We start from the raw sequence: 16,292 nt of genomic DNA on the forward strand, positions 1-16,292 counted from the left end.
TAGGGTGATCGAATGGGAGAGTTGTAAGCCTTTGCGAGGCCCCTCCTATGACGATCAGGATATACGAGTGCACCAAAGACGGGTCGATGAGATTAAAAAAAACTTGTTTTATTGTGCTCCTTTGGTTGCACAGTCACTCCTATAAAAAAAAAAAAAAAAAAAAAATTAGTAGAGGGGCAAGTTAGTAAAAATAAATAAATAAATAATAAAAAAAGAGAGCAAAAAAAAAAAGAAGAAAAAAAACGAAAAAAGAAAAAAGAAACTTCTGAAAAAAAAAAGAAGAAATAAAAAAAACATGTGAAAAAAAAAATTTAAAGAACAAAAAAAAGGAAAAAAAATATATATGAAAACAAAAAGGAAGGGAAGCCCTAATTCCCATCTTTCCTTCTTCCTCCCTTCTCCTCACTTACAGCTTCCTACTGCAATTCAAGGCTGATTTGCAATCCGAGTCCGATTGACAAAGGATGTAAAGAACGTAAGATCGAAAAAGAATCACAATTCAAACTGCAAAGGACGTAAGAACGAAGGAGATCACACTACAAGATAAAAAAGAGCATGCGTCCTACCAGTATTTATATAGCTAAGTTCGATGGGATTTTTTTCTACTAATCAGTTGAAATCTGATAAAATCACGGGTTACTCGAACTAAATACTATTTATTTTGTTGTGGAACTCCGATTTTTACTGAAATTAGTTAAGAGTCAACAAAAAAGATCATGCTCGATTGGAGGCTGCCTGAATTAGGGGTCACGGTGGAGTTTTGAATCCCCAGATTCAACGGTGAGGAGTTTTGAGCTCAAAACTTGAGAGAATCTGGCATAAGCCAACAGTATGGAGAAGGAAATCTTGCTAAGGCTGGTATCGCTAGCCACAAAGCAGACGACTACCTGAGATTAAAAAAAAGAGGAATAATAATAATAATAATAATAATAATAATAATAATAATAAGGGAGAATCTTGCTCGAAATCCTCTCGCTGGTGTCGCTCTCTCCCAAAATCTCGCTTGAAATGCTCTTGCTGATCTCGCTCTTTCCCACGATCTCGCTCTTTCAATGTCGCTCTCTCCCAAAATCTCGCTCTCTCCTAAAATCTCGCTCTCTCCCACGATCTCGCTCTCTCCAGTGTCGTTATCTCCCACAATCTCGTTCTCTCCAGTGTCGCTCTCTCCTACAATCTCGTTCTCTCCAGTGTTGCTCTCTCCTAAAATCTCGCTCTCTCCACTCTCTCTCTCTCTCACTTTCTCGCTCAAAATCTCGCTCTCTCCAACAAACTTCACGTGGTAATTGCAAGCACTGCAAACAGAAGATTATGAAAGGAGAGGAACTTATGAACTTAGTCACCGCCTTGGTGCTTTCAGAGACAACATGTTTGGCCAATTCTTGAAGATATCGTTGATGAAGCTGTTCATGATACCCATGGCCTTACTGGAAATACCAATGTCTGGATAAACTTGTTTCAGCACCTTGAAGATGTAGATCCTACGTTTCTACACTCTTCTTCGTCCTCTTCTTCTTCTTGTCTCCGGCAGCAGAGTATCATTCCTTCTTCGGCTGTTAAACGAATCGAATTCGATTCTCAAATTACGTTCCTGGTGAAGTTGGTAGGGTATCACCATGAAGTTGGTAGGGTATCACTGGTGAGGCTTGGTATCGCTGGTAATGGCCTGATCTCGCTGGTAATGGTTTGGTATCACTGGTAATGGCCTGATCTCGCTGATAATGGCTTGATATCGCTGGTAATGGCCTGATTTCGCTATTAATGGCTTGGTATCTTTGGTAATGGCTTGATCTCGCTAGTAATGGTTTGGTATCGCTGGTAATGGCCTGATCTCACTACTAATGGCTTGGTATCGCTGGTAATGGCCTGATCTCACTGGTAATGATTTGGTATCACTAGTAATGGCCTGATATTGCTGGTAATGGTCTGATCTCGTTAGTAAGGCTGTCTTCCAATACTTTGGCTCTCTAAAATCTCTTCCATTTAAGTTCAAATTCATATTCCATTCAAATTGAAATTAAAATCAACTGTTATTCCAAATCTCAGTCTAAAGCCTCTAATCCAAATTTTTTCAAGCCAGACAAATCGAGTGAGATAAATGTCAAATACGTCCCAAATTAAAATTTGGCCATATCCCAAATTTTATCAATATTTGAATGGTTAACCTTGATATTGAGTTATGAATAAAATGCCGAGTCAAAATTGGCAATATTCCAAATTTTATCTCAAATTTAAATCAACCTTAGTTTCTATACTCATTTCCAAGTAAAATTGAGCATATCCCAAATTTCTATCTCAAACCAAAATTGATCAAGATTCAATTTCACCCCAAATTCTATTCCCAATTCAAATTAAAATAAATTAAATTTGCAATAAAGTGGAACATAAATCCCACTTTAGTTGAAATTAAAGTTTACTTAGCGAAAGTGTGTCAAACGAACAAGATTTCAAATCAAAATTTTGAGCTAAATTCTCATATTTTGATCATAATGATGCACCAAATTAAAGGAGTAAAAAATCATACTTTGATCTCAAATTACATTTTTTTTTTCGAGATTCATCCACCTATATACGTGCATAAATCTCGAAAAGGGGCATTTGTGGAATGAAAAATTTTGGACCAATCACAAGTCACCACGTCGTTTGCTAAATTAAACGACTAATTTCTAAATCATTGACTTTGGGTCCAATTAGAAGTTAACACATGTCCTAAATTGAATGGAAGACAAGTTTCGATGATGTCATGCGGATGAATCAGATGAGATTAAATTGATCCAATTTGATATTACTATTTGAGCTTAAAGTCCAAACTACAAAAAAATTGAATTGGACCCAAATTCCAGATCAGTCCAAAAAACCAACTAATTGGGCCCAAGGGTCAGGCCCATGGACCAACCAAGCCCACGAAGCCCACCTGAGAACTTTATAAATAGAGAGTAGCATTTTCTACACTCAGAAGACCCAAGACCCAAGAGAGAATTCACTAACAAGCAGAGGACTCCCAAGACTCACTCCGGATCAAATATTAGAGATCGAACCATATCACATCAAATCAACTCCAACACCAACTCAAGTTCAACTCCTCGAAACACGTTTTTCCAGAAACCTCGTGTGAACAATAATAGCTGACAACTATGATTTTAGAAAAATCAATAGTGTACGGTAAATTTAACTTAAATTTGAAAAAGTAGGTTTGAGAGTTTAGTATATAAATACAAAAACATCTTATTTTAGATATAATAACTAAAATAGATTTATAATTTTTTTTTCTAATTTTTTGTTATTTAAAAATTTAAATAATTATTTAGTATGATAAATTTGTTTGTTGTAGATTAATTTTTAAATATCAAGAAAAATATTTATAAAAAAATCAATATATTAGAATTGATACATAAAAAATAGAAAATAGATTTGATAGTGAAAAATATATAAATATATAAAACAACTCTTTTCTTTAGAAAAATTCTACATGATTCATTCTCATAAAGGAGAAATTAATGTGTTTTTTTAAATATGATCTTAATAGATTTGATTTAAATCTCTTTCGCAAGTTTGTGAGTTTTATGTAAATATTCTATAAAATTAGGGTAATATTTAATTTCCTTGCTTTTGAATTTATTTATTTACTTTTTTTTTATAAAAAATAGCCATTTCTTTTAGACAAAATTACAAAAACCAAACATCTAGCTTCCAGTTAGAGAGTCACTCACCAGTACAGCTTCCATGGCAGCATCAAGCTCTGAAGCAGAAATGAAAAAGGAAGAACAAGCAAAAACCATGGAAGAAGAAGAAGAAGAAGAACAACAACAACAACAACAACAAAAACATCACCATAACCAATCAGAAGAAAACGAAAACGATGACGAATCCCATCCTCCTCTCTCTGCTCGCTCTTCACCTCCCCATTCCCTCTCCAGCAGCAAAGATCCCTCGCCGCCGCTCCATTCTCCGTCCATCTCCTCGGATTTTTCCGATCATACTTGTCACACTCATGGAAACTCCTCCATCGACGACGCTCTTTCCATTACACGACTTGAGGACTTGCCACCGTCGGCTAATCCTCCGTCTCCCAGACCCGTGGCCGCCAACCGCGCGCAGCCGACGGAGCCGATTGTAGTGACCAAGGTGGATGCTGAAATACAGGGAGTACGGAAAGTGGAAGAGGTAAGTGATAGTGATGGTGATGTAGAGAGTGGCGATGGCGGTAAGGTTGGGCGAGGACGGAAGCTGATGGCGAGTTTGTCGATGAAGAAAATGAAGAGGGAGGAATCGAGGAAGAAAATCTTGCTAGGGTTTAGAATTTGTGGATTCGCCTTCTGTTTGGTTTCGTTTTCGGTTATGGCTTCTGATAAGAATCAGGGCTGGGCTTTGGATTCCTTCTATCGCTACAAGGAATTCAGGTTCGTTCAATGACATCACTTCCCCCTAAACTTCAATTGAATTGGCTATCGTTTGATTCTTTCGATTGCTCATGTTATAATCTCTCTGTTAGTTCCTGTTAGTATTCAATCAAAATTCTTCTTTTGGAGTTGATTCAATTGGGAATTTCATCAAATTTGCAGGTATTGTATGGCAGTGAACATTATTGGATTTGTTTACTCTGCACTTCAATCCTATGATCTTGTATATTTTCTCTCCACTGGGAAACACATGATCCGTAATCACTTCAAGCAATACTTCGATTTCTTCATTGATCAGGCAAGTTTCTGTTTGGCTTGACATTGGGTTCCTGAATTTCAATCTCTTAATTATTAATTCTGTCATAATCTCAGTACCTAACCCAAGCACATCACACTGAGCACATATTGGATGGCCAAGATTAGGCCAATAGTTTAGTCCAGAATTCAGATGATATTATTGTGTATCGATTATGATAGCTTATAGGACCCACAGAAGATAAAAAGGTAAAGCATAATGTTCAATATCCACTAGATAGATGGTTCTCTTACTGTATTCCTTCACTGAAATTTTTGCCATTCATCATGAAGCTTTTTCTTACCTTTTTTGTACCGAAGATTCTGTAAGCTATTTCGCATTCAATATACTACCGGTTTCTTTGATACCCAAATGTCATAGGGTCAGGTTGTCCTTTGAGATTAGTCGAGGTATACATAAATTACCTTGGTAAAAAAAAAAAAAAAAAAAAAAACTACAAGCTCTTCTGATCTACCTTAAATCCTCTAAATTAGTATATCAATAACACAGTAGTAGTTGGAAAAACTTGGATTGGTTTGGTTGAGTAACTTTCCTTTTATTCTTTCCTTTTCATTTGCCTTAGCTTTTGGGGCATCCTTTTTGTTACCTTTTCTCTCGTAATGCTGCCTTTCCCTCGCGTCTTTCTTACTTTTCCTTTTTATTCTTAAAGTTTATAAGGAAACTGGCTTTATTTTGCACCAAAGAATCATATAGAAGTTATCACTTGGTTGTAAAAAATTTAAAAAGAACATCTGGTCACAACTAACATAAGCTACTTAAAAGCCTTTAAGCACAACCACAAACCTTGCATACTATTTTCTTTAAAGATGAATTCACACTTCTAAACTTGTAATTTAAGGAATTTTCTGTCAAAGTGAGTATAGCTCAACTAGCATATTGATGTGTTAGTGACTAGAGGTCTGTGGTTTGAACTCTCCACCCTTATCATATACTAAAAAGAATAAAAAAGGAATTTTCCTTTGAAGTTAAAAAATCGTTGCAATTAAATCTTACACGTACACTTAATATAAGTGGTTGAGCTTAATAGTCATTGATTTGAAAAATTCAATAGTGCAAGTGCAAAACTAATTTAAGAATGATTTAAGGTTTGGAATTTATGTGTAACAATCTTGAACCTTGTAGTTAGAGGTAGGCTGCACAGTTTTCCAAGTTGCAATGATATGGAGTCGGGATGACTGAGTTTAAGTGCAATTGATTTCACAAGTTTGAGAGGGTATAATTGCTTAAACTGACAAAAGCCAAGATACAATTGTAATAACTCTTAGGCAAACCCTGAACTTTATGGATAAAACTGAGTCATGATGCAAACATTCAATTGCATATATATGAAGTTATTAGTACATTTCATTAGTGTTTGAACTTGGCTACATTTGGTGATAAGCTTGAAGAATTAAGCAGTGTTCTTCTGTTGCAGATAATAGCATATCTTCTTCTATCAGCTTCGTCTTCGGCTGCGACCCGAATTGATGATTGGCAATCCAATTGGGGAAAGGACAAGTTTCCAGATATGGCTACTGCTTCTTTGGGATTGTCCATTGTTGCATTTGTTGCTTTTGCCTTGAGTTGTATAATCTCCGGTTATACTCTCTGTAAATCTGCTTAGATAACATTTCTGGACTTATCATTGGCAAACTATTCAATGATGATAGCAACAAACAAACCGATGCTGGTGAGCATAATATAGAAGAAGATTTATTTCAACACTCTGCTGTGAATTAGGTATGCTTCACTTGAAAATATATTTGGGTGTTTACTTTTAATTCTTTGTAAATAGGATGAAGAACACTTGTTCTGCACTTTACATCCCAGTCTGAAATCTGAATCTTTACAAGTTGAAGGGAAAGAATGGATAGGCAAAAGTTGGATAAAGTTATAATATGTTATTATACATTGCGAAAATGGAGAAAACACCGACTCAATTTTTCATGATAGAACAGGTATCTAAAACAAGACCAAGTCCATAAACAATTTAAAGCTATTAAAAGACAACTGAAATCATTGCTTCGGTCAAGGATGGTGGGCTTAACCTCTTACAACAAAAGGCCCAAAATAAAGTCTTTCACATTACAAGAGTATAAAATCCTTTATAAAATATTCATCAAGTCACAGCATGAAAATGAAACTACAAATAGATGATTTGTGAAAGCGAACTTAGCTTAAACTTAGCTTAATGTTAATTAGTAAGTTCTTTATTGAGATTGAAAGTTCATTCTTTTATATTGAAATTGTTGTACTAAAAGGAAATTAGACGGGTCTCCTATCTTGTTGTCTCTTGAATTTGCTTCCAATTTTGATCGGGTATTATTGTATTTTGCCTTGATATCCTTGTTGATATTAGTTTGATCAATACTTGAGTGCATTTTAAGATGCACTCATCTCTATGTATCCCACTCTCAATACACAAAAAAAAAAAAAATATTTTAAGAAAGATGTAAGAAGAATTTGTCACGTGGCAAATTATGATTGGATAATTTGGTAGGATGCACGTAAATGAGTGTTACTTATGGTTGAACCTAGATATTTTTCTTTTCGTTTGCAATGATGGATCTACTTAGAACTATTGGATCAAAGTTTTCTCTTAGCTGCTGGTTAGAGATGTCCACTGGGTGGGATCATGGATGGCTTCCCCATCCCCGCTCCCCATTTCATTTTCCCTTCCTGTGAAATTTTCACAAAGAATGGGGTGGGGATTCCCCATGGAAAATTCAAGAGGATCATATTCACAGGGAGTTTTTTCTATTTAATTTTTTAAAAAAGAAAAAAATCAATTAACTTAAATCAATATTATGGAAAAATTTTAATCAAATAGTTAAATTTTTTGCTAACTTTTATATATATAGTTTCACATGGACAATTAGAAATTACTCAAATTTTCTAATAGAAGAAAATAATTACTTATCAAATTATTCATATATAATATAAATTTAGAATTCAAATATATCTATTTTTATACATTAATTCAAACATATTTACTATCAGTAAAATTTAAAATTAAAATAAATATTTATATTTAAATAATAAATAACATAACATTAAATTATTATAATAAATATAAGAAAAGAGACTAACGCAGTGGGGACGCGAGACAGGGGTGAAGATGGAGAGGCCGCGTAGGGAAGTGTCAAAGTGTACAGTAAAGGTGGTGATGTCATTGATGATATCACACCATCTTATGAATTCAATTTAATTTTAACTTGGGATCCATAAATAAATTAGGTATTTTTTCAGTTTAGTTGAATGGCTTAATTAATGGAATTATGTGTAGCAAAAATACGTATGCATGTATGTTAAAGTGCCTTTTATCAACTAAACTATCTTCGGTCTTCGAATCAACCCAAATATAAAATGGATATATTTCTTGAACAAGACGAAAATATCCAATTTTTTTAATAATACAATCAGATTCCATAAATGGGAAGATATTTTCTTAAATAGTACCACGTGTAACTCGATTTAGAATAACGTTAAAATAGCTTTAGCCTTATTTGTGAACAAAATTATGGGTAATAAAATCATGAAATTGAAAATGATTGAAATGGGGTCCCAAATAGATCACCATTCATCTCCTCGAGATTTCACATTATCTTATAAATCCTGAGGTAAGGATATTCAATTCAATTAACCAGTGAAGTTTTCGAGTCAAAATCCAAAAGCTTCGGTCGAATCTCTCGCTTTCAATTTGGGATTTGTTCTTCTTTGTTCATCCATGGCTGCCCTTTCTGTTCCGACCCACATGAAGGCTTGGGTTTACCATGAATTCGGCAACACTGCCGATGTTCTTAAACTGGATTCCAATTACCCAGTTCCGCGAATCAATGAAAATCAGTTGCTCATCAAGGTTGTTGCTGCATCTTTAAACCCCATTGATTACAAGAGAATTCATGGAGCTTTGAAAGCCTTCGACTATTCCCCTCCGGTCAGCTCTCTCTCTCTCTCTCTGTTTCATTGAATTTTACTTGGGAATTATTGTTTTGATCTTAACTTTTCTGGGTCTGTTTTTGATTTTGCATAGATGAAGTGAAACCATCAGTTCTGGGTTTTAGGTCATTCTCCATGAGTATTGGAAAATAGGAGTTTCTTTTATGATAAAGCTGCTCTTGAAGGAATTCATCTAACACTTTGATTTAAACAGATTCCACATACATAAGTGAGAATATCTTGGTATATAATGAATGATAACATTTTCAAGATTTTGGACCCAAACTAAAGCTTAAACAGGTGTAAAAGAAAATACCAATTAAATCTAAACTATTTCACAGATGCAAAATCAGGGGGGCTTTTTGAGATGATTTTGTTTGTGTAGTTGCTAATTATCTCATGACATTTCGGGGATGATTGGCTTCCTGACCTTTTCTTGGTTTCTTTCTTTAATTGATTTGTTCTTAACAGTATGTACCTGGCTATGATGTTGCTGGTGTGGTGGTGAAGGTGGGAAGTGAGGTGAAAAAATTCAAGGTAGGAGATGAAGTTTATGGAGATATAAACCATAAAGCCCTTGATAAGCCAAAAAATGTTGGCACTTTGGCAGAGTACACTGCCACAGAAGAGAGAGTTTTGGCACTGAAGCCTAAGAATCTGAGTTTCTTAGAGGCTGCTAGCCTTCCTCTTGCCATGGAAACTGCCTATGAAGGTCTTGAACGGGCCGGGTTATCCGCTGGAAAATCGATTATTGTTTTGGGAGGTGCCGGGGGAGTTGGAGCTTATGTTATACAGGTAAACAATGGCTGTGCAACTACATTCATTATTTAGAAGTTGGATCAGTTGTTCTTGTTGACATTCATATTGAAGTACAAAAGTTGTGTGATAAGTTTTGTTTCTTTGCATTATTGGCTAATGTGATCTTGGTATTTGTTTTTTCTGTATGAGGCAGCTTGCAAAGCATGTGTTTGGTGCATCAAAAGTAGTTGCTACAGCAAGCACATCGAAACAGGATCTCTTGAGAAGCTTGGGAGCTGATCAGCCTATTGATTACACAAAGGAAAACTTTGAAGACCTTGATGAAAAATTTGATATAGTCTACGACGCAGTTGGTAAGAAAATGTATCATTTTCTTCATATTTCTGCATCTGAAGTGTAAATGTGAAAATGTTCACAAGTGATGTTTTGTTTTTAAAACTGCAGGTCAGCCTGATAAAGCCGTTAAGGCATTGAAAGAAGGCGGGAATCTTGTTAGCATCGCCACACCCGTTCCAGGGTTCCCAGATGCTTTCTTCCTTCTCACTTCAGATGCTGTCATGTTGGAGAAACTAAATCCTTATCTGGAAAGTGGGAAGGTGAAACCGATCATCGACTCAAAATCTCCGTTCCCTTTCTCCGACACTCTCGATGCATTTGCGTATCTTGAAACCTCCAGAGCTACTGGAAAAATTGTGATTTATCCAATCCCTTAAGAGGCAAGTTGTTGATAATTAGTAGTTTTGTGCCACATGTACTGGAAAATCCCTTGTGTTTGGAAAAATAAGTTGTGCAAAATCATTTGCACACTATGTTTCTTTCTTTTTCCTCCTGTGTCCACTGCCTCTGTTTTGATAATGTACATTATTGTGGTATTGCTTATTGCTTTGAAGATTGAAAGAAAGAGAGATCTTTTTGTCATTTCATCAACAGATATGATACCACAATTTAATGCAAGAATGAAAGTGTTGATGAAGTATCCTTTTTATTTTGTAAACTATAGTTGGAATCTCGAACCATTGATTTTTGAAATTATATCTATCAAACTATCGAAAAAACAATACTACGTAGAATTTAAAGAAATCATTACTATATGGGAAGATAAAAGTATATAGATGAGTGATTGAGACCACATCATGTTTTTTTTTTTTACTCATTCTTCTCAATTATTGATCTGGCAGGTTAGGAATACTAGATTTCAAATGACCCAATGATCTCATAAACTCATATCAACTCCATGTAACCCGTTTGGTTTGAATTGGATCAAGTTTTGAGCTAATTTTTATTTGACTTGTAAATAACAAAATGTTATATTTTTATCATTAAATTTTGAGTTTAATTTTTATTTAATCATTGATTTTAAGATTTTATATTTTTATCTTTAAATGTTTGCTAGTGCTCACTTCTAATAATCTAGGCTCATTTCTAATAATCTATGCTCATTTTTTATTACTTAATGTAAAAGAATTAAATTAATCAAAATTGAATTAGTTAAATAAATTAATTTTCACTACTTTTTCATAAAATTAATTAAAAATATTCACATCATAGTTAATTTAAATTAGTTAAGTGAAAGTTAATACTAAAGGGGTGTTTGGCTCATCGATATGAATTGAGTTGAGTTGGTATGATATACCAACTCAATGTTTGGCCTATCAAATTTAAATGTTGGTGGAGTTGAGTTGGAATACTTTACTAACTCACCCCAACTCACCACATCTCTTCATTTTTCTAATTTTTCCAATGGCTTCATCCATCGACCATTGTCCGCGACTATCGCTGTCACACTCGAAGAACCAATTTCGGGTTCTGACAACCACCTCTGATGACAACCTCGATAACCAACTTCAAACTTCGACAATCACCTTCGATGACAATCCTGACGACCAACTCTGACAACCACCTTAGGGCAACCAATTTTGACAACTAATTTCGGGTTCTGGAAACCACCTTTGTGACAACTTTGATTACCCAACTCCGACGACCACCTTCAAGCGACCAACTCCAACGACTAATTTCAGGCTCTGACAACTACTTACGACAACAAATTCTGATAACCAACTTTGACAACCACCTTCGTAGGCTCTGATAACTACCTCCAACTACAAACTCCGACAAAAAGCACCTTTGATGATCAACTTTGATGACCACCTTCGAGTGAGCAACTCTAACGACCAACTCCGAGCTTCGACAACCACTTTTGATGATAAACTCCGACAACCAACTTGAATATCACCTTCATGTGACCAACTTCGGGCTCCAACAACCACCTACAACTACAAACGCTGACAAAAACATCTTCGATGATCAACTTCGACGACCACCTTAGCGCTACCAACTCCGGGCTCTGAAAACCACCTCCACGACAAACTTCAATGACCATCTCCAATTCCACCTTCATGGAACCAACTTTAGGCTCCAACAACCACCTCCATCTATAAGCTCTAGCGAAAATCATCTTCAAAAATCAACTCCGACAACACTTCCGACTATTATAAGACTGATGACTTTTAAAATATGTTGTAGAGTTGATTATATAAATAATAGTATTTTGTCTACAATAAATGTAATATTTATACGTAGAAATTTTTAAAATATATTTTTATTTAATTGAATTCACATATTAAATGATTGTTAAGAATATTTGAAAATTTATGTATGTAGTTGAAAAGTATGTACCATATAACAAAAAACCCATAAAATGAAGATTTTTTCTAGAACATTTTCTAGCAAGAACTAGTGTAAAATGAAGATTTTTTCTATGATGATTTTCCAAATTTGGAGAAATTGAAAGTGAAATTGTTGAAGAAATATGGTGACATTCAATTGGTTGCTAAGATGATGGGATTCAATTAAAAAGAATTCATAATAGAGTAAAAATATAAAGTAATAAGAAGAAGAAGAAAAAGAAGAAAATGAAGAAAATGACGATTTAGTTCATGGAGAAAAATTAGGAATCAAAAGTTTTGATTTCACTTTGATTTCTCATTTCTTTTAACCATCTTTGTGCAAGAAATATAATGAATTAATAGTTGTTCATTACCCAAAAAGAAGGAAAGAAAGGAAGAAAAGAAGAAATGCTTTCAAAATTAAAAGAAAAAAAATTATAATCGATATTTAATTCAAACAAAGATGGATAGGATTATTAAACTAAAAAGTTTTGAAAAAAAAATAGTAATAATAAAAACAATTTATTTAGGTCTCATTCGATAACCATTTGATTTTTTATTTTTGTTTTTGAAAATTAATCCTATAGACACTAATTTTCTCTCCAAATTTCTTCATTTATTATCTACTTTTTACCCATGGTTTAAAAGATCAAGTCAAATTTTGAGAACTAAAAAAAGTAGCTTTTAAAAACTTGTTTTTGTTTTTGGAATTTGGCTAAGAATTTAACTATTGTACTTAAAGATGCAAATCATTGTAAAAGTTGGGGGAAAATAAGCTTAAATTTCAAAAGCCAAAAACAAAAAAACAAAATAGTTACCAAAGAAGGCCAGATACCCAGACATATGAACCCAACTCTGCATCCAAAATACTAACATATAAATTCAGACCAAATAACACCGCACCCCCAAATATATGAACTCAGATTTATAAATTTTAGTCATTCTATCTCAATTCAGGGCTTCAAAACACCCCTAAAGGCTTAAAGCCAAAATTACAAGAATTTAAATAGGGCTAACAAGAAGAATGAAAAATTCTAACTTTTTGTTTGTAAAAATAGCAAATCAACGTTTCATTTGTAAAAATGAAAAAACGTATTAAAAATAAAAAACAAACGAATTTATAAAAATCTAAACTATCCCCAACCGTACAAATGAAATTATAATTGACTTATTAAGAAATATTTGTAATTAAAACAAACATCATGAGACACTATCGGTTGGCCATGCTCTAAGCACCGCATCGACCTCTTATCCAACCAAGTTGCCGCTATTTTTCTCTCTGAAACCGGCTTTTCCACAACAAAGCGCGACACCTCCAACTTGAGTTTTATCTTCATCCTTTCCTTTGTTGGGCGTGGCTCCCCCTCCTTCCACCAATACTTCACCATTAGCTTCGACTTCAGCTCCTTCTCCACCGACTTCATTTATTGCTCCTTCAGAGCCACTAATGATCACTCTAGTTCCATCTTCTTCTATCTCAACTCCTTCGACACATGCTCCGTCACCAATCTCAACTCCTAATAAGAACTAGTGCAAAATGAAGTTTTGTTCTATGATGATTCTCCAAATTTGGAGGAATTGAAAGTGAAATTGTTGAAGAGATATGGTGGCATTCCATTGGTTGCTAAGATGATGGCAGAGATTCAATTAAAAAGAATTCATAACAGAGTAAAAATATAGAGTAACGAGAAGAAGAAGAAAAAGAAGAAAATAACGATTTAGTTCATGGAGAAAAATTAGGAATAAAAAGTTTTGATTTCTCTTTGGTTTCTCATTTCTTTTAACCATATTTCTTCAAGAAATATAATGAGCTAATAGTTGTTCATTACTCAAAAAGAAAGAAAGAAAGGAAGAAAGGAAGAAATGCTTTAAAAGTTAAAAGAAAAAAATTGTAATCGATGTTTTATTCAAACAAAGATGGATTATTGAACTAAAAAGTTTTGAAACAAAAATAGTAATAATAAAAACAAATTATTTAGGTCTCATTTGATAACCATTTGATTTTTTATTTTTGTTTTTGAAAATTAAGCCTATAGACACTAATTCCCTCTCCAAATTTCTTCGTTTATTATTTTTACCATAGGTTTAAAAGACCAAGTCAAATTTTAAGAACTAAAAAAAAGTAGCTTTTAAAAACTTGTTTTTGTTTTTGGAATTTGGCTAAGAATTTAACCATTGTACTCAAAGATGCAAATCATTGTAAAAGTTGGGAGAAAATAAGCTTAAATTTCAAAAGTCAAAATCAAAAAACGAAATAGTTATCAAAGGAGGCCAGATACCCCAGACATATGAACCCAACTCTACATCCAAAATACTGACATATGAATTCAGACTAAATAATACTACACCCCCAAATATATGAACTCCAGAGTTATATAATTTTCAGACATTCTATCTCAATTCAGGGTTTCAAACCACCCCTAAAGGCTTAAAGTGAAAATTACGAGAATTTAAATAGGACTAACAAGAAGAATGACAAATTCTAACTTTTCGTTTGTAAAAATAGCAAATCAACATTTCATTTGTAAAAATAACAAAAGGTATTAAAAATAGAAAATAAATAAATTTATAAAAGTCTAAACTATCTGTTGGGATATTTCAGGAACGCGTTTTGTTTTGTTTTATTTTCATCATTTAAGGATGGATGGGTTTGAACATGAAATCATGCGTTAGACATAACTGATGCGTTTACTCCCATGCGTCTGAGGTCATGCGTCGGAATGATGATGCGTTAATCTTAGCATACAATGACCACGTTCCTATCATAAGTTTTCTTACGCTTGCGCCAAGTATAACACAAACGCAAGTTTCTCGGGTAATCTGAGGTTGAACACGAGGACTTGTCACTCAATAATATTTGTGAAGTGATGAGTTCGAGGCGATGAATAAAAATAAAGCGAAGAAGGTTTAAATGTTTTACACATTACTCCTACTCCTAACTAAACAAATTGAGCAATAGAAGACTTTCAATGAGAATAAGTAGAAACACAACAACCAATAATGCATAGTAATGTTTACTATCTTAAATCGTCCGAGAAATCCCAGCTCATTGCACTAACGCATCACACCTCTTATTGGTCAGCCGCATGACTATATCTCTATAATGTATGGTTGCGTCAAGCATAAGATTGTATCTATCTCTAGGAACAATATGAACATTGCTTAGTGCGTTCCATCCTTACCTTCTCAAGCAGTTGGAAGTGACTACTTAACTTATAGACAAGCAATGCAGCATCCCATAGACAGGCGTTGCCACAGCCTTTCACCAAGCAAAGAGGATTAACTCACTATACTCGCACAACGCACACCTCTCGGTGGGTTACTACATGCGTCCTATCTCTAGGCCACACGATTAAGCATGCGATTGACTTTGATAAATAAATGCTGAAGATAAACTATGATAAAGATACAGATGATGAAGAAGACGACAATGAAGGAATGAAGATTTGCATTGATCACAAAATATCTTAATATCTCAAGCTAAAATGTAATACAATACAGAGATTAGAAGGAAGATGAAGGACTCTGCGTCAAGGCTGCCGGTGGTACCATGATTGAATGGTGGAGATGTCTCTCTCGAGCTCTATCTCCGGCGAATGCTCTGATCGTCACTCGGTCTGGGTTGTGGAGATGAAGAATTCTCACTGGAAATCTCTTTCAGGCTCTCATCTGTGATCACAAACTTCTGCCTTGAGATAGAAGCTCGGATGTCTTAAAATGAAGGTCTCAAGGGCTATTTATAGAGTTTGGACGCCGATAACTGTAATGATGAAGATATGGCTCACTGCTGCTTTTATCGCGGTATGGGCATTGTCACATCGCTTTATCTTGTTGATACTCCCAAGGTATGCGTCCGAGCTGAATTCAGCTGAAGTTATCAATGCGTTCTACCCATCTTGCGATCTTCTATTATGGTTATCAATCCATGGCCGAATTCTCTATTTGTTCACCACTTTCTCCATGCGTTAGACGTATGTGTTTACCGCAACTTCCATGCATTAGACGCATGTAATTGTCGTCCGCATTGTCTTTGCGATAGACTGGCTTCAGCGCATGCATTTGTCTGTGATTGTTAGCTTCAAACGCATGCGTTTGATTCCTACGATAGCTACAAATATAGACACTTTGGCATGGAATAACACATAATATTAGGTCAGTGAGGATTTAGGTGCTAATCGACGCAAAACTGAAATTTTCACAAATTCTAAGTATTCTATCCCTAACCGTACAAATGAA

General features: G+C 34.6%; 2 protein-coding genes across 2 annotated transcripts; both read left to right on the top strand.

Moving 5' to 3' along the window:
- The first annotated feature begins 2,767 nt into the window (after positions 1-2,767).
- LOC120079871 (CASP-like protein 4A3) lies at positions 2,768-6,414 on the top strand. The gene is made up of 3 exons (XM_039034322.2): positions 2,768-4,397; positions 4,560-4,695; positions 6,128-6,414. The coding sequence occupies exons 1-3, from the start codon at positions 3,721-3,723 to the stop codon at positions 6,314-6,316; spliced, it is 1,002 nt and encodes a 333-aa protein (XP_038890250.2). The 5' UTR covers positions 2,768-3,720; the 3' UTR covers positions 6,317-6,414.
- Positions 6,415-7,826: 1,412 nt separating this feature from the next.
- On the top strand, positions 7,827-10,363 carry LOC120079873 (NADPH-dependent alkenal/one oxidoreductase, cytosolic). Its single transcript, XM_039034323.2, has 4 exons — positions 7,827-8,629; positions 9,103-9,426; positions 9,584-9,743; positions 9,835-10,363. Exons 1-4 carry the CDS (start codon positions 8,420-8,422, stop codon positions 10,101-10,103), a joined length of 963 nt encoding a protein of 320 aa, XP_038890251.1. The 5' UTR covers positions 7,827-8,419; the 3' UTR covers positions 10,104-10,363.
- The last annotated feature ends 5,929 nt before the right edge of the window (positions 10,364-16,292 follow it).

The sequence above is a fragment of the Benincasa hispida genome, chromosome 6, assembly GCF_027475165.1.
Source record: "Benincasa hispida cultivar pf3 chromosome 6, pf3_genome.v1.1, whole genome shotgun sequence".
In the NCBI taxonomy this organism is placed as follows: Eukaryota; Viridiplantae; Streptophyta; class Magnoliopsida; order Cucurbitales; family Cucurbitaceae; genus Benincasa; species Benincasa hispida.

Bases quoted from the DNA above. Each gene is read 5' to 3' on its own strand.
- LOC120079873 (XM_039034323.2), top strand. From the start codon at position 8,420: ATGGCTGCCCTTTCTGTTCCGACCCACATGAAGGCTTGGGTTTACCAT. The intron at 9,427-9,583 runs GTAAACAATGGC...TGTATGAGGCAG, and splicing joins TTGGAGCTTATGTTATACAG to CTTGCAAAGCATGTGTTTGG. The intron at 9,744-9,834 runs GTAAGAAAATGT...TTAAAACTGCAG, and splicing joins TATAGTCTACGACGCAGTTG to GTCAGCCTGATAAAGCCGTT.
- LOC120079871 (XM_039034322.2), top strand. From the start codon at position 3,721: ATGGCAGCATCAAGCTCTGAAGCAGAAATGAAAAAGGAAGAACAAGCA. The intron at 4,398-4,559 runs GTTCGTTCAATG...TCAAATTTGCAG, and splicing joins TATCGCTACAAGGAATTCAG to GTATTGTATGGCAGTGAACA. The intron at 4,696-6,127 runs GCAAGTTTCTGT...CTTCTGTTGCAG, and splicing joins TCGATTTCTTCATTGATCAG to ATAATAGCATATCTTCTTCT.